Here is a 24,494-nt window from a genome sequence, read left to right as displayed (position 1 = left end):
CCAGCCACAAAGAGGAAGAGCTAGGGGCATTGTGCAGAGTGGTTAAGTCAGCTGAATTTAGAACCAAACTGACCTGGCCTGAACCCTGGATCTGCCACTAGCAGGTCACATAACTCTCTAAGTTTTGCTTTTCTCTTCTGTAATGGGGATAATGATATTCTAATCTTATGGCCGTTCTGAGCCATCGTCCGTAAAGTCCTAGTAGGTGCTCAAGGTAAGGTAGCAATTACTATCAGCGTAGGCAGCAAAGGACAGGAGCATGACACACTGATGAACTGCACAGGCCTTAAAGTCAGACAAACTTAATTCAAACCCGGCTCCGCCTCTTAACAATGTACCTCGGACAAGTTACTAACCATTCCTCGGTCTCGGTTTCCTCATCTGTGGAACAAAAATAAAAGTTCCTTCTTTCATAGAGTTGTTGTAAGGATTAAATGAGATACTATATATAACCTGCTTAGCACAAAGAGTCAATAAATAGCGATGGTGGTAATTAAAAGACAAAATGAGGTGCCCAATTGAGAGCAGCCCCCCCTCTTTCTACTCAGCAAAGAATCATGACAGTGCAGCCCTGGGGGTGGGGAGGCATAAGTGTTGATGAAAGTGACAATTCTATAAATATCTTTTAGGACTGCCTTTCATTACATTCCAAAGACAGCAGCTCCTCCTGGGGGTCATGATGGGGACAGAGTCCTAGACATCACAGTGAACATGCTGAAATAACTCAGCAGTATGATGCTTCATTCCGTTGGGACAGGCAGAAACAGAAATAGCCAAGAAATGTATGAAAAGATGCACTTCCCTGTTTATAAATGTCAGAATATCTTTTTACGCATTTATGTATTTCTTGATCATTTGTTATCTTGCTCTCCATGTTAATGTCTTTCATTCATTTTTCTATTGAGTTGTTTGTCTTTTTCAACTTAAATTGTGGGCATTCTTTATATAGCTTGATAGTAATCACTTATTGGTTAGATGTACTGTAAATATCTTCTCCCACTTTGTGAATTGCCTTTTCACTCTCTTAAGGGTATTTTTAATTTAAAAAATTCTTAATTAAAGTTCTTAATTAAAAGGTCTAAATGAATTCTTAATCTACTATTTTTTCCTTTATGGCCAGTGCTTTGTGTGTCCTTTTAAAGTTTTTCTTAAACCAAAGTCATGTTAATAACAAAGGACCTAATAGGAATCTTCATCTGATTCCCAAATTTATTATCATTTAGAAACTACTTTTCTGCCTTTATATTTGGGTCTATAATCCATCTAGAAATGATTTTTGCATGTAGTATAAAATATGGATCACATTTTGTTGTTTTCCACATGGATATTCAAAGGTCCCAGCACAATTTATTAAAAAGACAACATTTCTTCCACTGTTTTGCAATGCCACTTTCTAAATAAATCAAGTGTCTATCAATGTGTGGTTCTGTTTCTATGCTCTATTGTGTTCCATTTGAGTTTATTTTGTCTATTTTTGTGCCAACACCACACCTTGTGCCAATAAATCTTGACATGCAGTAGAGCAGGTCCTCCCAACTTGTTTTTCTTCTTCAATATTGTTTTAGCAATATCTGACTCTTTGCCTGTCCATTTAAATTTTAAAATCAGAGAGTGGAGTTCCACACAAAAAAATCCTGTGGGGATGTTCACTGAGATTGCATTGAATCAATATGGAAGAACACACATCTTGACAATATTGAGTCTTCCTATCCATGAAGAAGGGATGCCTCTCCATTTGAATAGGTCTCCATTAGTGTACCTTTCAATCAAGTTTTTAAAATTTTTTTCACTGCAAAGGTCTTGAATATCTTTTGTCAAATTTATTCCTAGGCATCTTTTGTTGTTGTTATTTTTATAAATGGCATCTTTCTTAAAATTCTACTTGATTTCTCAAGCATAAACACTCATTTGATTCTTATATCTTATAAACTCTTAGTAATTCTAATAATTTTATTGCAGATCCCAAGTTACTGGTCTATAGACTCTATATTTCTATAGTTAGGTGGTTTGCCCAGTACGTTATGCACAACTGTATTCACCAGTCTAATTCTTGTCTTATTGCACTAATTAAACCCTCCGGCATAATGTTAATAGCAAAGGACCTAATAGGAATCTTCACCTGATTCCCAACTTTAAAGGGAATATTCTTAATGTTTCACTGTTGAATAGGTTTACTGTAGATTTATTTGTAGATACAACTTATAATTAAGAAGTTCCCCTCTAATCCCACTTTGCTGAGAATTTCTTTTGAAATCATAAATAGTTGTTGAACTTTTTCAAATACTTTTTCTGCCATTACTTGAGAAGATCATGTGATTTTCCTCCTTTAAACAGTTACATTAGTAGAGTTTTCCACCTGACTGGGCGTGGCTCAGCGGTTGAGCATCGACCTAGGATCCAGGCGATTGGGGTTCGATTCCCAGTGAGAGCACATGCCTGAGTTGAGGGCTCAATCCCCAGTTGGGGGCATGCGGGAGGCAGCCGATCAACAACTCTCTCACCATTGATGTTTCAATCTCTCCCTCTCCTTTCCTTTCTCTGAAATCAGTAAAGATAATTTAAAAAAAAAAATATATAGAGTTTTCCAATGTCGACCCCCTTGCATTCCTAGAATAAACCAAACTTAGAATGTATTATCTTTTTTAAACATCACTAAATTTTGTTTTGCAAATCTTTTATTTAAGCTTTTTGCACACGTAATTAGTGAGATTGGCTTATTATTTCTTTCCTGTGCTGCCCCATTATGTTATCAAGGCTACACTAGCCTCATAAAATGACTGGGGAATGTTCCTTCTGCTATTCTGTGAAATAGATTACGCAATATGAAAACTATATGTTCCTTAAGTATTGGGTAGAATTTTGCCAACGTTTTCTTAAGGGAAGATTTTTATTTATTGATGCAACCTCTTCAAAAACCATGTAATCATTTGAAATTGTCTTTCTTTTTGATACAGTAGTAACATTTATTTTTCTAGGAATTTGTAGTGACCCTGTTTTATTTCTAAGAAAGATTTTTTTCTCTCTAAAGTCAATCTTGTTAAATATTAATGTAGGTACACAAGCTTTGGGAAAAAGGTTTTGTTTGATTTTTTTTTTTTTTCATTCTTTTACTTCCAACATTTCTATGTCCTGATGTCTTTGGTGTGTGTATTATAAACTATAACTTTATTAAAAACCCAATGAGAAAACATGTGTTTTTTAACAGAAGGTTTTAGTCTCTTTGCATTGATTATGAGCATTGATATATTTTGAATTCATTTCTATCATCTACCATAAACTTTCCTTTTGTATTGCTCTTTTTTTAAAAATTTATCTTTATTGTTGAGAGTATTACAGATGTCCCATTTGTCCCCCCCAATTGACCCCCTCCACTTCGCTCCCACCCCCTCCCCAGGCCTTCACCCCCGTCATTGTCTGTGTCCATGGGTTATGCATATATGCATATAGCTTCTTTGGTTAATCTCTTCCCACCCTCCACCCCCCTTCCCTCTTTCCTCTGAAATATGATCGTCTGTTGCAGGATCAATGTCTCTGGATCTATTTAGTTCGTTCGATTCTTTTGTTCATTAGCTTCTTCTTAAAGAAGACCCTTCAACTTTTCCTGTAGTGCTGGTCTGGTGGTGATGAACTCCTTTAGCTTTTTCTTATCTGTGAAGCTCTTTATCTGACCTTCAATTCTAAATGATAGCTTTGCTGGGTAGAGCAATCTTGGTTGTAGTTCCATGTTTTTCATCACTTTGAATATTTCTTGCCACTCCCTTCTGGCCTGCAAAGTTTCTGTTGAGAAATCAGCTGACAGTCGTATGGGTGCTCCCTTGTAGGTAACTAAGTGCTTTTCTCTTGCTGCTTTTAGGATTCTCTCTTTGTCTTTAACCTTAGGCATTTTAATTATGATGTGTCTTGGTGTGGGCCTCTTTGGGTTCCTCTTGTTTGGGACCCTCTGTGCTTCCTGGACTCGTAAGTCTATTTCTTTCTCCAGGTAGGGGAGGTTTTCTGTCATTATTTTTTCAAATAGGTTTTCAATTCCTTGCTGTCTTTTCCCCCTTCTAGCACCCCAATAATACGAATGTTGGGCCTCTTGAAGTTGTCCCAGAGGCTCCTTATACTGTCTCCGTATTTGTGGATTCTTTTTTCTTTTTGCTCTTCTGGTTGGGTGTTTTTTGTTTCCTCATGTTCCAAATTGCTGATTTGATTCTCAGCATCCTCTACTCTACTGTTGATTCCATGTAGATTATTCTTCATTTCAGTTCCTGTCACCTTCATTTCAAATTGGTACTTTATTATGTTATCAATTTTCTCAGTTATTTCCCTAATAGTCTGCTTAAGCATCCTTATAACCAAAATTCTGAACTCTGTATCTGTTAGCTTGCTTGGATCTATTTCATTTAGTTCCTCTTCTAGAGATTTCTTCTGTTCTTTCCTTTATGACATGTTTCTTTGCCTCCACATTTTGGCTGCTTCCAAGTGTTTGTTTCTGTGTATTAGGTAGAGCTGCTATGTCTTCTGGAATTTGTAGAGTGGCTTTGTGTAGTAGGTGTCGTGTAGGATCCAGTGGCTCAGACTCCCCAGTCACCTGAGCTGGGCCTTCTAGGTGCTCCCCTGTGTGGGCTGTGTGCACTGTCCTGTTGTAGTTGAGCCTTGGTTGCTGTTGGCGTCCCTGGGAGGAATTGACCCTCAGGCCAGTCAGCTGTGAGGACCAGCTGCAACTACAGCCAAAGAGCTGCTGTGCTGGAGACACCCCTATGGAACAGGATTTACTTCAGTGAAGCTTCGGTGTTCACCAAGTGCGCCCCTTGAGTGTGTCACTTGTGGATATGGTAGGGTTGTAATCCAGCGTGGTCGAGTCTGACCACCAGGTGCACTGTCTCTTGGGCCTCCGGGGAGGTGCAAAGTCAGCCTGTGCCAGTGCCTTGCCCAGGGCCACCCAGTATGAGCTACACAGCAAACTGTAGTTGGCTGCTACTTGTGCTGGGCTTGGAGGTGTCCAGGAGAGGCCAAGCTATGAGCCAGTGCAGCTGCCGCTAGTGCCAGGCCTGGGGCCACTTATCAAGCCGTATGGGGCACGATGCTGCTTGTTTGAGAGTTTTTAGGAAAGTCCTAAGCATGAGGCTGGAGAGACCCCTTGCACAGAAAAGCCACTGGAAACAGCTTGGATGAGCAGGTGGGAAGGGGCGGGGCCTCCAGGAATCACGGGGCGGGGCCAAAGGTGAGAGGTGCTGGCGATTCAAATATGGCGCCTACCTGCCGGCTGTGTGCGGGGAGGACTCGCCAAAGGAGCAGTGGCCTCTGCCAGCCCTTCTGCCTGGGAGGAAGCCGCCCCTCCACCTCTCGCCCGGATTTCAGGCAGGTTAGTTCCTCCCCGAGTGTCCCGGGTCCTTTCAGGCTGCTGCCCCGCGCTGGGCTCAGAGGGAGCGTCCGAGTGAGTCTGTGCCGGGCCCTTTGAGAGGAGCTGCTGGGGCTCCTGCAGCCTCCGGGACCCTCAGGGACAGTCCCCGCTGGTTTCACAGCCCGGAGTTGTGGGGACGTCTCTTCCCGGCCCTGGAGCCCTGGGCTGGGGGCCTGCTGTGGGGCTGGGACCCCTCTGGGAAACCCCTGCCACCGAGATTCCCTCCCGGGTTTATCCCGCGGCACCGAGTGTGGGCCCGTGGCTGGGTCTCCAAGATTCAGCCCTGATCCGCTCATGTTTCCGCCCCTCCTCCAGGTCTTGGTGCCTCTTCAGTTCCCTGGTTGTAGGGCTTCTGTTCAGCCAGATTTCAGGAGGCTCTGAGTGCTGGTGGTTCTGTATTTCAGTTGTAATTTTGATGTGGTTGCGGGAGGCGGCGGGTGCAGCTGGTACCTACACCACCATCTTGTTTCTCTGTATTGCTTTTTAAATGCTCCTTTTTTCCTCTTTATGCCCATTTTAAAAAATTGATTAAAAGTGTTTTCTCTCCTTTTTTTCTTCCTACTAGTTTGGAAGTTATAGACTATTTCTGTTTTTTCTGTAGTTGCCCTGAATTGTTAACATACCTATTATCTTGATAAAGCCTGAAATTGGTCAGTAGTTTTATTTTCCTCATAAACAATATGAGGACCATATAGTACTTTAATCTCAAGTACTCCTCACCTAACTAATATCCTTTTCAGGATTTTAGCTCTATCTTCATTTTTCAACCTTAAAAATTAGAAAATAATATAATGTTTAACACAGTCAATATCTTTTTAGATTTACACACATTCACCAATTTCTTTGTTTACTGTTCCTTCTTGAGTCCTTGACTTTTACTTCTAGAATAAATTTACTTTTTCCTAAAGTACCTTGTCCATAAGTTCCTTTAGTGAGGGTCTATTTGTAGTAAGCATTCTTGATTTTTTATTTGTACAAAATTTGCTCTCACTCTGAGTAATCAGCCCTAGGTTGATTCTCGGTACCATCTCCTGCCTTACTCTGTTGTTGAAATCAGAGTAATAGGCCATATGCCTTTTCTCTCTGACTGCTTTTAAGATCTTCTGTCTGTCTGGAGCATTCTGCAATATCACTATGTTATGTCTGAACATATATTGCTTTATATCTTTCCTGCTTAGGATTCATTAGGATTCCCAATTCTAAGAGTTGTACTCATTGATCAGCTGTGGACAATCCCTTGGAATATTAACTCTTCCCATGTTTTCTATTATCTTCTTCTAGGACTCCAATTAGCTATGTGCTGAACATACCTTGCTTATCTCACATGTACATTAACCTTTTATTTTTCTTCTTTTTTTTTTTTTTTTTTTTAAGTGTCCCATCTTCTTGATTCTCTGTGTGGTGTTCTAAGTGGCTTCTTCTGATCTAGCTTCTAGTTCACCAATTCTCACATCAACATCACCCAGTCCAATTATCAAATTATTAAATTTCAATGTGTGAACCCTAATTGAATGGTTCAAAAATAAAAGCAGCTATAAAAGACATTTGGGGAACAAATTAAGAAATTAGTATATGAGTTTGGATCTTGGATAAATTAGAGAATAATAGTTCATTTTCTTAGTGATAATGGCATTAAGGTCAGTTGGAAAGTGTTCTTATCCTTTGGGAGGTACCTGCTAAGGACAAGTACCTGCTAAGTATTTAGGTGTGAAATGTGATACCTACAACATTCTTTCAAATGTTTCAGGGAAAAATTTATATGTACACATATAGATAGGTAAAAACAAAGATGGCAAAATGCTAACAATTGTATCTAGATTTAGGCTATATGGGTGTCTGTTCTTTAAACTTTCCTGTGAGTTTGAAAATTTTCATAACAAAAAGCTAGAAAACTAATAGCTGGAATTTAAATTTCAATAGCTAGGTTAAAATATAAAATCAAATAAATCTATAATGTAGAACAAAAAATATAGAAAAATACAATAAAATTAGTGGTAGCTTAACATCTGATTTTTAGGAGTTCCAATTGAAAGGGAGAGAAATGTCAAAGATAATACTAGAATATCCCAGAACTAAGGACTAAAGTCTTTATATTGAAAGGAGTCACTGAGTGCTCAGCACAAATAATCTAAAAATAAACTCATTCCAAGGCACATTAATGTGGCTTTGGAATTGGGGAGGGTAGGAAGGGAGAAAACCCTGAAAGCTTTCAGAGGGAAAAGACCGGTCACATACAAAGGAATGTTCAAAATTGCTTCTCAACAATGCCAGATACTAGGAGCAATGAAGCAAAGCCTTAAAAATCCTGAAGGAAACTGGTTTTCAACCTAAAATGTGAATAGCTCAGCTGGAGCGTTGTCCCTATATGCCAAGGTTGCAGGTTCGATCCCCAATCAGGGAGCATACAAGAATCAACCAATGAATTCATAAATAAGTGGAACTGCAAAATTGGTGTTCCTCTCTCTCTCTTCCCCTCTCTCTAAAATCAGTAAACAAAAAAAAAATTTTTTTAGGAATGTTTCCAAGAAAATTCAGCCTTTTTGAGCTAGTATAGTACCCTGTAAAGCTAAAATCATGGTTTCAGACTCTGGTGGACATAAGAATCTCCTGCTGTGCTTATTTAAATTGCAAAATCACAGGCTGGCCAACAGGAGTCAATGAGTGGGTGAGGAGACAGCATCCTCCTAGAGGGCAGTTGCCAGACCTGAGGTTCCACCACATCAGCTCCCTGCTCTCACATCGGAGTTGCCCCCTGATGCGTGGTGAAACTGAAAAGGCTGAACTTTCTTGAGAACATAATTCTGACACACACTATCCTCCTTCCCCACCCATCGTATTCTCTGCCTCATAGGTCCTGAACCTGCAACTGTGGGTGTCTGTTCACTGCCACTGGGGCCCACTCTAATGGGGACTTTCGTTTGAGGTTGAGTCACCTACCCTCTTGGTCCCTCTAGCAGATTAGAGTCCCTAAATGGCCAGTCAAGGTCTTTGGGGGGATGAGGCAGGGACATCAGGAGAATGAAGGCTTCATGAGCCTCAGACAATAGCGTGGAGCAGATTCCTTCCATGCATTCAGCAGCCAGTATAGGATTAGTGTATACGGCATGTTTTAAAGGCCCCATGCTATCTCCCACTGGCCACCAGGGTCAAAGGCATGAATGCCATTTGCTGAGGCAGGGTAAGCCTCTCTGTAATTATATTTTCTCTTTTCAATGAAAGAATCCCAGCAAGGCTGATGGAGGTACCCTAAATGTCTACAGGCCATTGTAGTCTGTCCCAGGGCTGTCCCTGGCTCGCTCGCTCCCCTTTCTGGCTCTCTGACTGGAATGGTGTTGCCCCTTGACCGTGGGCTCAGGGGCCTCCAGCCAAAGCTGCTGACTCTGATCCCGGCCTCTGGGCTGTGTTCATTTGCATCGAGATGCTGAGGGTGGAGGAGCTATATAGGCTCCAACCCATTCAGGAGAGGATTAGGCCTGGACTGAGGGCGCAGTGGGACAGAGGTCACAGTGAAGGCCCAGCTCCACTCCCTGAGAGTCACCATGCCCTACATGCTGCCAGGATTCTTCTGTGATCGTGTGATCAGGGAGAGGGACAGGAGAAATGGAGAGGGCACTGTCACACAGCCCCTCAAGTTTGAGGGGCAAGATTTTGTCGTTCTCAAACAATGGTGCCTGGCTCAGAAGTGCCTCTTTGAAGACCATATGTTCCCAGCCAGTGTTCAGGCCCTGGGCTCCCATGAGCTGAGCCAAAAAACCAAGATGAAAGCCATCACATGGAAAAGGCCAAAGGTAGGGATGGGAGACAGCTCCTGGGGACAGGAGGTCAAGTGTTCCAGAGCCTGAGGCCATGGATCCCTACTCTGAGCAAGTGGCTTAAGTTTCCCACTCATGTGCCCTCAAAATGCCTTCCTGCTTCCTCCTGAAACTGATGCTATTATCTATGTCTGAATTAGAAATGATTATAATATTTTATAGGTCCCTGAGACTGTAAGTATTTTTAAGAAAACTAATGCATGGATTTAAATTTACTGTAAAATAGTAAATATAATTGACTCTCATGTCTCTTTTTGGGAGCAGGTATTCTGGGGATGGGGAAGTGGGGTTAAGAATACTAACAGTTTCAAGGAGAGTTCTGTGGAAGATGGTTAACAGTTAAGAAATAGGAGGCTAATAAAGATCATTTAAAAACATAAAAAATAGAAATAAAAATTTTTTAATTAAAAAATAAAGAATAATTAAAAAAGAAATAGGAGGCTGCAGGAGACTGGAGACATGCCTTTTGGACCTTTCATGTAAGGCTGGATTATTAGTGACGTGTCACTTCTGTTTAGACAGAAAGGTCCATGCTGACCAGCCAGATTCCTTGCAGGGTGAATCTGTTTGCTCAAGGATACCTTACTGTGCCAATGAGGAGCCAGTTTGTTTCTGCTGGATAGGTAAAAGTAGTTGGGGATATGCAGGACCAGGGCCTCTCCCTGCATGGAGGCACTCATCACCCTAAAAGGGTTCACTGCATTTAGAGCAGGCAAGGAACCTTCTAAAGCAGTGGGCTCCAAGGTGGGGCATGTGCAACCCAGGGGGTCTGCAAAGGTGATCCATTGGAGTGTATGAAAAAAATATCTGAAGTAGTTGTTTTTTAAATAAACTTTCCATTTTAGAAAGTTTTAGGTTTGCAGAAAACTTGTGAAGCTAGTACAGAGTTCCTATACACTTTGCATTCAGCTTTCCCTATTATGAATATTTTATACTACTCTGGTACATTTGCTACAATTAATTAACCAAAATTGAAACATTATTATTACCTGAAGTAACTCCATACTTTATTCAGATTTCCTTGTTTTATACCTAATATCCTTTTTCTGTTCCATGGTTCCACATAGGATGTGACATTGCATTTAGTATTGTCTCCTTAGCCTCTGCTGGCTGTGACAGTTTCTCGGATTTTTTTTCTTGTTTTTGATGATCGTCACAGTTTTGAGTACGGAGCAGGTATTTTGTATAATATTCCACAACTGGCATTTTTCTGCTGGTTTTCTCCTAATTAAGCTGGGCTGATGGCTTTTTGGGAGGAAGACCACAGAGGTAAAGTGCCGTTTTCATCACATTGTATAGACTATCAACATGTCTTATCATTGTTGACCTTGATAACTGGCTGAAGCAATGTTGGTGGTTTTTCCCTACTATAAAGTTCCTTTTTTTCATTTTTTCATAATGCACTCTTTGGAAGAATGTCACTAAACATAGCGCACACTCAAGGAGTGGGAGTTACATTCTACCTCCCTTTATCTACATAAAGTATTGAGAATTCTGCATGGGAACTTTGTCTATTTTCTCCATTTATTTATTTATTGAATCACTTATTTATTTTAATGTGGATTTGTAAATATTTATTTTGTATTCTGTATTGTAATCAACTATTACTTTATTTTCTTGCTCTGATTGTTTTAGCTTTAGCCATTGGGAGTTCTTTCAGTGGACTCCTGTCCCTTTGACATATCCTTATTGTTGTGAGGTTTTTTGTTTTTTTCTTTGAATACTTTCTTACTTTCTGAAGCTATAAGATGCTCCAGGCTCATTTTATGCATTTTCTTTCACAGCCCTAGAATCAATCATTTCTCTATGGAGCCCTGGTACCTCTTATTGGAAAACAGTATTAGAAACCATGATCAGAGTGCTAGGTGTGCTCATCACTTCTGGGGTGTCATTGCCATTGTCCCTCTCAGCTGATAGACAAAGAAATTTCTTGAAACTTCTTCTTTGACCCATTTGTTATTTAGAAGTGTGTTGTTTAATTTCTAAATATTTTGAGATTTTGCAGTTACCTTATTGATTTCTAGTTTTATTCCACTGTGATCTGAGAATATACTTAGTATGAGTTCTAGTCTTCTAAATTTGTTGAAGTGTGATTTATGGCCCAAAATGTGGTCTATTCTCCCATGTGATCTTGAAAGTGTATTCTGCTGTTGTTGAATGGAGTGTTCTATAAATGTCAATTAGATCAAGCTGATTGATAGTGCAGAAAATCATTAAGGATAAGGTCAACTATATCCTTAATGATTTTCTGCGTGCTTACTCTATAATTACTGAAAGAAGGGTATTAAGGTCTCCAAATATAATACTAGATTCATCTATTTCTCTTTTCAGAAATATCACTTTTCGCTTCATGTCCTTTAACACTCTGTTGTTACATGTACCCACATTTAAGGCTGTATGTTTTGTTAGAGAAATGACTCCTTTATCATTATGTAGTGCATCTCTTTATCTCTGATAGTTTTTCTTGTTATAAAATATGCTTTATCTGAAATTAATACTCCAGATTTCTTTTTCTAAAATATGTTTTTATTGATTTCGGAGAGAGGAAGGTAGAGGGAGAGAGAGATAGAAACATCAATGATGAAAGAGAGTCACTGATCGGCTGCCTCCTGCATTCCCCCTACTGGAGATCGAACCCAAAACCCAAGCATGGCCCTGACCGGGAATTGAGCCATGACCTCCTGGTTCATAGGTCGACGCTCAGCCACTGAGCCACACCAGCTGGGCCCAGCTTTCTTTTGATTAGTGTTACCATGGTATATCCCTCTCTAGCTATCTGAATCTTTGTATTTAAAGTGAATTTTTTAGAGAAAAAATTTTATCTTTTAATTGGTGTATTTAAACCATTAACATTTAAGTTATTATCATATAGTTGGATTAATATCTACCATGTTTGTAACTGTTTTCTATTTGCTGCAACTGTTTTTTGTTTCTCTCCTTTCCTGCCTTCCCTGGTTTTAATGGAGTATTCTTTATGATTCCATTTTATCTCCTCTCTTAAGTATATCAATTATACGTCTTTTTTTAAAAAATCTTAATGATTAGAGTTTCCAATATACAACTAATCCAATTTCATCTTCAAATAACACTATACCATTATATGTGTAGTCTAGTACCTTATAATAGAAAATTCCCATTCGTCACTTCCTTCCCTTATGACATTATTGTCATTCATTTCACTTATCCATATGTTACAATTACTCAACACTGTTGTTATTGTTATTACTTTAAACAAAGTTATTTTTAGATTAAGAATAAAAAAGTAGCATGGCTCAGCAGTTGAGCATCGGGGTTCAATTCCCGGTCAGGGCACATGCCTGGATTGTGGGCTCAGTTCCCAGTCGGGGGTGTACAGGAGGCAGCCAATCAATGATGACTCTCTCATCCTTGATGTTTCTATCTCTTCCTCTCCCTCTCCCTTCCTCTCTCTGAAATCAGTAAAGATATATTAAAAAAATTTTTTAAAGAATAAAAAAGTAAAAGTTTTATTTTACCTGAATTTATTCCTCCTCTGATGCTCTTCTTTTCTTTATGTAGATCCAGGTTTCTGACCTATGTCATTTTCTTTCTCCCTGAAGGACTTCTTTTAACATTTTTTTGCAAGGCAAATCTGCTAGCAATGAATTGCCTCTGATTTTATTTGTCTGAGAGTTTACTTCTCCTTTAGTTATGAATGGTAATCACTCTGCATATAGAGTTCTAGGTTGGTGGGTTATTCTTTTATCAATGTAAATATATCAATCCAATCTTCTTTGCTTGCATAGGATCTGAAGAGAAGTATGCTGTAATTTTTATCTTTGTTCCTCTATAGGAAAGCTATTTTTCCCCCTCTTGGATTCTTTTTAAGATTTTTTTCTTTGTCTTTGATTATCTGCAGTTTGAATATGATATGCCTAAATGTAGTTTTGTTTTGTTTTGTTTTACTGATATTTACTCTGCTTGATGCTCTTTGGGCTTCATGGATCTGTGGTTTGGTAACTGTCACTAATTTTGGAAAGTTCTTGGCCAGAAGTCCCTTACATATATTTATTATAGCCCATCCTTTTAAATGTATGTTTTTGTTTATTTTATAATGTACATTATATGTTAGGACAATATTCATTAATATAATTTAAAACTAATAAGAATATTTACCTAGGGTTGCATTTTCAAAATATTAATGATGGAGATATTTTTTAAAAAGTTTGGAGACACTATGCAAACCACAGTTCTCAAGAACAGAGGAAATGGTAATCTGTTGTTTATTGCTGGGAACCCATCATTGGCAGATCCAGTCTTCAGGTTAGATTATAGCCAAAGGGGTAGCTAGAGGTCCACTAGTAGCTTAGGTACTCAAGCTAAAATGACAGAGCTGGGACCACTTACCCTCTATTCATACCAACCAACACAAACAGGTCTCCACACTCTAGGGGATATTTATGCAATGTTTATAAGTAAGGAGAGAGGGATAAGTAGATGGTAGGGAGAGGGTATCTAAGCTAATCAGAGATTTTTGATGAATTAACACTCAACAAACTTGGTAACTGACCCTCACCAAACAGCATCTCTTATGAGGGCAATTGAGGGTTACTAGGCTGTGGGTTAGCTAAAGGACAGAAAGATATGATATCCCATTTTTATTGGATCCTAATTCCCCTGGTTCTCTACATACTTGAGGACTCAGTTAATGTTTGGTGAATTCAGCTGAGGTACAGTTGAGGGTAAATGTGGCTTATTAGGGAATCTCTACTACTGTAAAACAATGTCCACTCCCTTCAAAAACCTGGGCCTCCAAACAGACTAGATATCAGTGTAGCTGCTGCTGCATTTCCAAGCAGTCAGCCCTGGAATTGGTAGGAGGTAGGAGGATGAGGGGTGCTTCTGAACTTATAGACCCAAAGAGAAGAAGCTGCACCTGTGACAGCTAAAAGACATAGCTAAAAATCCAGTGTTTGAGTCACTCTATAATATATTCCTTATAACACGGGCAGAACCTACAGTAGTCAAGTGTCTCAGCTGGCAAATAACAGAGGCCCAACTCAAACTAGCTTAGGCCAAGAAAGCGCATATAACTTGAATATTTAAGGGTGATGTTGGGTATAGACACTGAATTCAGCCCTCAAACCATGTCGTCAAGATATAGTCCCCAATATCTATCTATCTATCTATCTATCTATCTATCTATCTATCTATCTATCTATCTATCTATCTGTCTGTCTGTCTGTCTGTCTGTCTGTCTGTCTGTCTGTCTGTCTGTCTGTCTGTCTGTCTGTCTATCTATCTATCTATCATCTATCATCTTTCACCTCCCTCCTCTGACCTCCACTTCCCCATCTGTTTCCTGGGTTGGCTTTATTCTCAAGTAGATTAACTTCATAGTGGGGCAAAGCTGCCACCAGCAGCTTCAGACTAACCAGTTGAGCAACTCCAGCAGAAGGATGGATTTTTTTTTTCTTTCTCAATAGTTACAACAAAAGTCTTGGTCCATATCTCATTGGGCCAGATTTGGTCAAGTGCCCATCCTGAACCAATCACTCTCACTCTAACTGCCCCTATTATACATGTGGAAATGAGGGAAGGGGGGGACTCATCAAAATAACATGGGCTGACACTGGGGTTGCTCCCCAGTGGAAAATTGAGATATAATCCCAAGAGAAGGGGGAATGTATTTCAAACAGACAAAACACTGGGGAGATAAAAATAACATATGTCCACTATACCTTAATTGGCTTCTTTGTGTTTTTTGTTTGTTTTTGTGTTTGTTTGTTTTTAATTCTTTGGGATTTATTATTATTTTTTTTTTTAACACATCTTTATTGATTTCAGAGAGAGGAAAGGAGGGAAAGAGAGAGAGGCAGAAACATCAATGATGAGAGAGTCATTGATCGGTTTCCTAGCCCGCAACCCGGGCATGTGCCCTGACTGGGAATTGAACCCCGATCGCCTGAATCCTAGGTCGACGCTCAACCTCTGAGCCACTCCCGGCTGGGCGGCTTCTTTGTTTTTTAAGAGGACAGAGCCTTGTTTGGAATAATGAATTTTACATTTTATTAGTGGTTTTTAAAAACTACAATTGTGATGTTGATGTCCTCTTTACTACCAGACTGTTATTGCTTCTAGTTGTTTTGTTTCTTTGTTTGTTTGGTTGGTTTTAGTGAAGAGAGATAGGAAATGTTTTTTAAAGAGACAAAAATAAATCATGAGTTATATATTCAATTCAACTTTAACACTTCAGGGTTGTTACTTAAGTTATTCAGTTTTATAATTTTACATATTTTCTTTTACACTGAAAAAAAAACACCTTGGTTCCTAATAACAATATACATATCAAAGTTTTAAAATAATAACAATATAATTATTATTTCTTATGGTTTATATTGTTATGGTTTTGGTTTTTGACCTTAGGATATAACCCAAAATGGATAAACAGCCAAAATGCTACATTTTAATTAAGTCACTTAAACTCACTTTTTTTATGTGTGTAGTCATGTCATCAACTTGATATGCAGTTGGGTTCTTTTGCTTCACATTGTTTTCAGCTGTTACAGATTGCTTTTTAAAATTATCTTTTCTTAAATTTTGGCTCTTTTTTTAAAAATATATCTTTATTGACTTCAGAGAGAGGAAGGGAGAGGGAGAGAGTTGAAACATCAATGATGACAGAAAATCATTGACCAGCTGCCTCCTGCATGCCCCCTGCTGGGGATCGAGCCCACAACCCCGGCATGTGCCCTAACTGGGAATCCAACTGCGATCTCCTGGATCCTAGGTTAATGCTCAACCACTGAGCCACATCTGGTGTGTTGGGTTAGTTTAAATAAAGAAATGCACCCTCCAACAGAAGGGAAGACTTGCAAGCCACACACCAGATTCACTCTCTGCTCTCCCCATTTCTCAAGTTCTGTGGACCTGGAACATACACGCTGACTAAATATCTGTTACCACATCTTGGGAGAAAGATCCTTATTTTCCCTCCTGGATCTCTTTTCCTGTCATCGAAAAAACAAAAAAAACCAGCCATGCTTTCTGTTATCCCTTTGCCAAAGCTGTGACAGTAAAAACACTGCCCTCTGAGGGTACATCCTTAGTAAGACAGTATGTCAGGGTGAGAGAGCAGAGCGGAACAATGGGAAAAGGAGGCATGCTTTTGGCTTCTACCACTTACTGGCTGTGTGTCCTTAGGCAAGTTTCTTAACATCTCTGAACCTTGGTTTCCTTACCTAAAAAATAAGGATGATGGTATCCAATTCACGAGACGTTTTTAGATGCTTAAACGAGTGGTGTGTGTAATACTCCTGATACACAATGCCAGTACTACACAATGGACCTTAATAAATAATAGCTACTACTACTGTCATTCTTTCCTTTTGTTTCACAGGAAATTTGCGAGAACCCTCGATTTATCATTGGTGGAGCCAATAGAACTGACATCTGTCAAGGAGAATTAGGTAGGAAAGTCCCTCGGGTTATATCCAGCTAAACAATCAAGGAGGGGTTAAAAGGTGTGATCCCTTTACAGGGAATAAAGGGGCAATAATCTGCTTTTGTTTTCATAACATTACTTTATGTGCTGATGATTGCTTCATTTAATTTCTGTTCCTCCCACATTTCTCATTAGTTTTAGCCGAGTGTCCCAGGAGGTAGACCTCATTCCACAGCCTCCCCTCTAGAGTCTGAAGGACGGTCACACACTCCACTCAGCAAGACAAAGCCCTGCTTTTGACTGTTTTTAGCTTCCTTAAAAGATAACTCTGATGGGGAGGGGTGGAGATGGGGAAGGGGGGAAAATGGAGGACAGCTGTAATACTTTCCACAATAAAATAAATTTTAAAAAATAAATAAAATACACTTAAAAAAAAAAAAAAAAGGCAGCTTTGAAACTATCTGTATACCAAGCATGTCCCTTGGGCACATAGAATCTATATGTACACACAAAACACAGTACCAAAAAGGGGGCTTGTAACTCACACTCCTGTTTAAATTGCCCCAGAACAATAGTTCCATATTAAGAGTCTTTCAGCCTGGCTGGGTAGCTCAGTTGGTTAGAGCGTCACCCCTATACTCCAAGGTTGTGGGTTTGATCTCCGGTCAGGGCACATACAAGAAAGAGCTAAACAAATACATAAATAAGTGGAACAACAAATTGATGTCTCTCTCTTTCTTTCTCTGGTTCTCTCTTCCTCTCTCTCTAAAATCTTTTTTTTTTAATTAAAAATTAAAGGTCTTTCAACAAAGACAACATTTGCCCTGTGGATGATTATCCAGTTTTCTGACTGGCTAGTTAGCTTGGCTACCCCATCAGACCGCCCCCTCTCTCTGCCTCTTGTTCAGGCGGTGTCACCTCTGGTGCCGACCACAGGGAAGCTCTGTGAAGTAAAGTTGGGAGAATATCCACAGATACAGTTTAAAACTTGAGGATAAAGGGCACCAACCAAATGTAAGGAATAGGACTAATTTGGCCCCAGAAGGAGAGGTTGAGGAGGTTTTGGTAGCTAGGTTCCTGTCCCTGCAGAGCCCTGGGCAAGCTAGTAACCTGGGCCTTCTACCCAATTCCCTGTTCCAACGGAAAGCCTGGCTGCTTCAGGGGGCACCAGGGGGAGGGGCTGTCTCAAAGTTGCTATCACATCCCACACAGCAAAATAAAGGCCTTGCATAACTTAACCCATCCTCCTAGAAGGCAGTTCTGTGACTGTCAACGCACCAGGAGTGCCCCTTGAGCACTCTCTCCCCCCACATCTCTCTCTCTCTCTCCCTCTCTCACACACACACACACACACACACACACACACACACACACACTCACTCACTCACTCACTCACTCACTCACTATCGCCTCTAACTACTCTGCCAGAAAGGAAGTTCAGGGAATAAGAAAATGTCCCCATCTCATTCCATTGCCAGCAATGTCTTAGTGCCCCCTGCAGACTGTTCCAGAGCAGCTGCCTAATGACTTCTTATAACACAAACCCTCTTGACTGGTGACTCAGATGCTCAGTCTCCACTGAGGCCAGAAGGGGAAATGGACTCACCTTGCAAAGATGTGGGGCAGGCGGATTTCCTACAGGCCTTATGAAGAACGACCCAGTTATGACCCACTGCTCTGCTTCCACTGAGGTCCAAAAAGGAAATGAGGTTGCATTGCAGATGGAAAACCACTCAGGAGGGTGTAAGTTACCCTGTTGGTCGCATGGTTAAGGGACTGCTGTCAAACTCCTTCCCTGACTGGCACCTCTGTAAGGTCAGATCTGGAGGTAGGACAGTGAGCACCACTTAAACTCTGCTCTCAGAGAAGTGGAGCAACTGGGATTGGGTCTCTTTCTTGCCTGGAGGTACAGGCCCCTCCTTTGACCTGTGCCACGTGTCTGCTTACAGGGGACTGCTGGTTTCTCGCAGCCATTGCTTGTCTGACCCTCCACGAGCACCTGCTTTTCCGAGTCATACCCCATGATCAGAGTTTCATCGAAAACTATGCGGGGATCTTCCACTTCCAGGTGAGGTCAAGGGAGTGTCCAGCTGCCATTCACTCACCACTGGCCTCCTGGCTTTGACTTCCCAGTGGCTCCAGAAAGGTTCTACCCACCCTCCAAGCCATGGCTGAGGGCAGTGATCCCCTTAAGTCCTCAGCCTGTGAGGAAGCAGTTGTTTATTTCTGCCCCTCACAGTCCCCCGCACACACCTTCTGCTATGCCCCAGAAAAGCAGGAACACATCCTGTTTGCTGGCCTGTAGGTCTATTTTTGCCTCTCCAGTTGGCTGGCTGCTGTGTTATTACCCACAGTCCTTCTCAAGTAGGTCCCTGAGATATTAGCATGGGAATCCATAGGGCCCTTTAGGTTGTAAAGGAAACGCTGTCCATAACTGTGGCTCCTGTTACCTTGTTTCCATTTAAGGCAGGTCTATACCAAGTCTATCACTGGTCTCTTCTAGACTCAGGAAGGAAAGTCTGGTTAATCTGGGGACTAGGTTTCTTAGTTCTAAACTCAATTCAGCCTTTGGACATTTTCTGGATCCAACTTGCCCTGGCATAGAGCCAAATCCCTGTGCTGGTCCCCCACTGAGTGAGTTCCACATGTGGGGATCTAGCAGATACTAGGGTTCTGAAGCATCCATCCATCTCCAGCCCCAAAGGCTCCAAATGTCTTGGGAATGACCCAAACCATCAGTTGATGTAACTGCTGATCCTGTACCTCAGGACTGAAGACCTCAGAAAGGTCTTCTCTTCAGGTTCAGAGTTAGCATCCTGCTACCATCCGAGCACTGGGTAAGGCAGACAGGCCCTCAACTTTATTTCTCCCCTGTGCTGTCAAGCTGCTAGTTTCTCTCTGATATTTAAAGGGTATGGTATCTAAAGGGACATAAATACAAAGACAAGATAGATTTTTTTACCTCTTGTCAACAAGGGGAAAATACATCATTAGAAGAAAATTAAACTACATCTGACTTTCTTCAGTTAAAACTGAGTTGTTCAAAAAAGAACAACATCCAGAATTGCAATTGTTGGACAATTTTCCTGCTTTGGTCATAGTATGTTCTGGGCACGTTCTCTTCCACGTCAATCCTCATTTTCGACAGCAATTTCTACCTTTTTTGTCATCAAGAAATGCATAAATCAATACATTACCTTCACCTAGACCAGTAGCTCTCAACCCTGGCTGCATATTAGAATCAGCTGAGATACCTAGACACTAATACCTAGGCCCCACCCTAGACCTACTGAGCTGGAGAATAAAAATTCAAGTCCTCAGATATTCATGAAGCACCTACTATCCCGAGTCCTGGGCTGGACTCTGTGGAAAAGACAAAGTGGTTTATAACTCACTTCCTGCCCTCAAGGAGCTCACAGTCCAGTTAGAGAGAGAGTCACACATCCCAGACCTAGAATAGTATGAACAAGCACCAAGATGCAGAGCTGAGGAAGTTGGACTGCTTTGGGATCAAAGAGACCTCTAAGGAATGTTGAGTAGGGACACATTTTCCAATAGTAACCTGAGCATGTGACTCTGTGCTGATGCTTCTGTGCAGTTCTGGCGCTATGGAGACTGGGTGGACGTGGTTATTGACGATTGTCTGCCAACCTACAACAATCAACTGGTTTTCACCAAATCCAACCACCGCAATGAGTTCTGGAGCGCTCTGCTGGAGAAGGCGTATGCTAAGTAAGGCAACACTTTTGAATGCGAAGCAAGTCAAGAAATGAGGAGGTGGGCTGCAAAATCCACCGAGGCCTCACTCAGGAGAGGAGGCACGTGTATCTGTGCGTGCACACGTGTTTTTGTGTGTGTGTGTGCAACTGTGACCCCAAAGTCAGAGAAGATCAAGTCCAGGCAGAAACAGCTCTAACTAAAAACACTATGTTTAAGAACAGAAATGAAGACACGTGTAGGAAATCTTTAGCTTTAGCTTCCCAGAATGAGCTCTTTAATTCTGTCTTTGAGGTGGTGTTACAAGCCCTAAATCCAAGCATTATATTTCTGGAACTCAGATCCCAAGGTCTTGCTTGGCTCAACCTCTGAGGGGGTATATTAATAAAGCCATATTGCCCCTCAACTTAGAAGCCCCACCCCAGCTACTGATGGCTTTAATGAAGCCCTACTTAGGGTTCAGGGTATAATGGAAAGAGAACTATCAGGAAGTGGGAATAGCTTGTTTCTGGTCCCAGTGCCCTGGCTCTTGGTGGCCTTGGGTGAGTCACTCAGCCTCTGGAGCTCAGTTTCTCCTTTGTGAAGAAAGGGAATCATAGTAACTCTCCATTAGCTTACAGGGTTGTTGGAGGATTGATGAGAGAACATAACAGGACCCGAGAGTAAAGTTCTGGTGGCAGTAGTTTCCTGGGACCCTCTGGCCCAGGCTGATCTTCATCCTTTCTCCAAGGCTCCATGGTTCCTATGAAGCTCTGAAAGGCGGGAACACTACAGAGGCCATGGAGGACTTCACAGGAGGGGTGACAGAGTTTTTTGAGATCAAGGATGCTCCCAGAGACATGTACAAGATCATGAAGAAAGCCATCGAGAGAGGCTCCCTCATGGGCTGTTCCATTGATGTAAGTCTGGGGTATGGGGTGCAGGGCAGGGGGCAGCCAAATATCAGAAAGCCTTACCCAATGACTAGCATCACAGGGTTCTCCTCTGGGACAGGGTGAATGTTTTGTTTTAGGAAGCAGGAACCAGCTCTCAACTTTGAAAACTGGGAATTTCTCAAGGTAGAAGAGCTCCTGGGGATTTTCAATAGCGCTGGAATATTAGGAATAGATCCAGAGGCTTGTGTCAGTGTGGGAACTGCTCAGTCCCAGCATGCTCCTGTTAAGTTGGCCAGATACTTGGTTATGGACCTGAGTCCACTGGCTCCCTAAGAAAGCCTCTCAGTCATCGAGCTTTGATCACATCTCTCACTTGGGGCATGGGCTTTGTGTTGTAATCTGGGAGCAGCTCAGCCTGCAGTCCCCCTCTCAGTGCAATGAAGTGGTTTAAACTGAGACCAGAGCCAAGGGTAAGGAGATGGCAGACTGGACAGGCCTCCTGAGTTTCAGGAGACACACCTGCAGCAGGCTGCTCAACGTATAATAGTCTTGGTGCTTCCATTGCTGAGGAAGGGGCTCATGCTGAATTACTGTTCCTTCCTCTCCCAATACTCGCCTGGATAGGAAAGCTTGTCAGATCATCTAGCATGAAACACCCAGAGATGAACATTTTCTTCCTGTATCACTTATCTCTACCTTTACTCCATTCATCCTGTTTATCTCTCCTCTTTTCCTTTGTCTGTCCTCTCCCTTCCTTCTGTCTCCCCTTTTTTATCACCTTCTTTTGCTTGTTCTCTCTCCTTCTCTTGGACTGCCCCTGCCCTCCCCATGGGGCCCCAGGATGGCACAAACATGACCTATGGAACCTCTCCTTCTGGGCTGAAAATGGGGGACTTGATAGCACGGATGGTGAGGAATATGGATAACTCGCTGCTCAACACCACAGGCTCCGATGACAGACCGACGCGGGTGTGTACACCTCCAGTTGTCAGGAACGACCATCCCTCCAACCTGCACGGCCCTGCCCTGTTGGTTTCGCACTCCCCTCAGTAGCCAGTGCCTTACACACGGGTCCTCACCTGGGGCCTTCCAAGGATCTGAGTTGGAATAACTTACCCGCTCCTAGGCTCCAGAGGGTGGGATAGACAGGATTTGGAAGGATTCTCCATGGGAGCCCCTTCTCCGTGGTCCAGGCAATTTCTGTGATAACAAATGAACAGGAAGAAATACCAGAGAGACTTCATTTATTTTGAAATGTTTCTCCTCTTCTAACTCATTCAACACATATTTATTGAGGTGTCAGTTACTTTTCTAGCAAACAAAGAGAATTCTCTCCTCTTTGTTCACTATCCTAGTGAACAAAGCAAAGTCTCTCCCCTCATAGAGCTTATATTCTAGTACGTTCAGAATATATGCTCCCTGAAGAACACCGAGCCATAGAGTAAAGCAGAAGAAACATTAACCCATCTTTCCCCATCGAAAGGCACTAACTCTTAACATTTGGTATATGTCCTCCCAAGATTTTTTCTATGTATACACTTAATCTGAATTTTTATTTTTTAATGTTGTCATACTGTATGTACCTCTTTGCAACATGGTGTGTGGTTTTTGTTGTTTGTTGGTGGTGGTGGTTTTTAGTTAGCTTTACATTTTTTTTTTTTTTTTAGTATGTCTTTTTGATTTTAGAGAGAGGAAGGGAGAGGGAGAGAGAGAGAGATAGAAACATCAATGATGAGAGAGTCCTCATTGATCAGCTGCCTCCTGCACGCCCCCTACTGGGGATCGAGCCCGCAACCTGGGCATGTGCCCTGACTGGGAATCGAACTGTGATCTCCTGGATCCTAGGTCGATGCTCAACCTCTGAGCCACACCTGGCTGGGCAGCTTTATATTCTTAATGTGTCTCCTATAATATTTAAGAGTCTTCTCACAGCCAGAGGCACACTTTCAGGATGTAGAGGAGCCCTCGTCCCCACAGAACTCAGAAAATGACCCAGTATGAACTCTGTCTCAGGTGGCAGAACTTTTGCTTCCCAACCCCTGACAGGCTGTCTGGTTTTTGCTCCACAGACAATTGTCCCGGTTCAATATGAGACAAGAATGGCCTGTGGGCTAGTCAAAGGACATGCCTACTCCGTCACTGGGCTGGAGGAGGTGAGCCTGGCAGGGCTTTGTGGGATGGAACTTGAGGAGCTATTTGGGTTAAGCTCCTGAAGTCAGACTTTAGCTTTCTGTGTCCCTTTGTAGCTACAGAGCTTGCCTCCAATCAGAGGATCTGCTCAAGGCTCAGGCCAAAAACTTGGGGATGGAGGGGACCACTGGGACTCACAGAAGTGAATCTTGCCACAAGATGGTGCTCAGTTGATCTTTCTTTTTAGTGCAAAGATAGCCATTTTCCCCAAATTTCCAAGGAACAAATATACATCACTTTGGTTTTATGAAGTTGATTTCACGGCTTCTCATGCTTCCTGTTTTCCGGGACATCTGGCCTTTACTGGGTCACATCAGAGACAGGAACCTTGTCTGACTCACTGTGCATATTTAGTCAGGTTATGCCACAGGGAAGGACAGAGAGGGGCCATCATCTGGAGCAGCACACACAGCGGACTGGAGGCAGGGCACCTTTTTCTGATTGGTCCATCTAGAGGGGACATTTGTCTGTAATTCCTCAGCCAACAGGGGCGTTTTTCCTAATTCACACAGATATATAATGTGCTAGTGGGACCCTACAGTATATGCCCTGCCTCCTCCCCCAAAGCTCATAAGAGCCGGATGCTCACTGGGGAAGTCACTTCTGAGAAGATGTGAGGTGACGGCCAAGCTCTGACTCCCGAGGACTCAGTCCTGAGGTTCTGACCCCTCACCCTGCCATTCCACAGGGAGCTTCTGGTTAGTCTCCTTGACCAGGACCAGGCAGGACAGCCCCAGTACGGGATTCTCTCCCCATCCCTATCCCAGCCCTCAGAGCAAGACAGAAGACCCCCTTTCCATAAAGGTTCCATAACGGAGCGTGAGAGCATTTTCTCTTTTGCCCAAGACCCTGTTCAAAGATGAGAAGGTGAAGTTGGTGCGGCTGCGGAACCCCTGGGGGCAGGTGGAGTGGACCGGCTCCTGGAGTGATGGGTAGGTGAGGGGACCCTATGAGTAGGAACAACAGGGCCTAGGGCAAGGCTGGGTTGGGAACAAAGCCACCAGAGTACTACAGATACTTGGTCTAAAATTACCTTCCACCCGGCCAGGTGGCTCATTTGGTTGGAGCGTTGTCCATACACCAAAAGGTTAAGGGTTTGATCCCCGGTCAGG

At 42.1% G+C, this 24,494-nt stretch overlaps 1 protein-coding gene across 6 annotated transcripts in view; it reads left to right on the top strand.

Annotated features, from left to right (window-relative positions):
* CAPN3 (calpain 3) overlaps positions 1 to 24,494 on the top strand; it is a 47,796-nt gene that overhangs the window by 8,853 nt on the left and 14,449 nt on the right. For 3 of the 6 annotated variants that reach the window (XM_087822012.1, XM_016212297.2, XM_016212296.2), the window contains exons 2-8: positions 16,556 to 16,625; positions 18,550 to 18,668; positions 20,199 to 20,332; positions 21,048 to 21,216; positions 22,033 to 22,161; positions 23,262 to 23,345; positions 24,229 to 24,314. In XM_087822012.1, coding sequence (XP_087678138.1) covers positions 16,556 to 16,625; positions 18,550 to 18,668; positions 20,199 to 20,332; positions 21,048 to 21,216; positions 22,033 to 22,161; positions 23,262 to 23,345; positions 24,229 to 24,314 — 791 coding nt within the window. Of the gene's footprint in view, positions 1 to 8,925; positions 9,175 to 16,555; positions 16,626 to 18,549; positions 18,669 to 20,198; positions 20,333 to 21,047; positions 21,217 to 22,032; positions 22,162 to 23,261; positions 23,346 to 24,228; positions 24,315 to 24,494 lie in introns of those variants that run through there. The other 3 variants (XM_087822023.1, XM_087822034.1, XM_016212298.2) reach the window with 3 other exon arrangements.

The sequence above is a fragment of the Miniopterus natalensis genome, chromosome 1 (genome assembly GCF_054644295.1).
Source record: "Miniopterus natalensis isolate mMinNat1 chromosome 1, mMinNat1.hap1, whole genome shotgun sequence".
NCBI lineage: Eukaryota > Metazoa > Chordata > Mammalia > Chiroptera > Miniopteridae > Miniopterus > Miniopterus natalensis.
The sequence above is the reverse complement of the archived record's forward strand: the minus strand, read 5'-3'. Positions and strand labels throughout refer to the sequence as shown.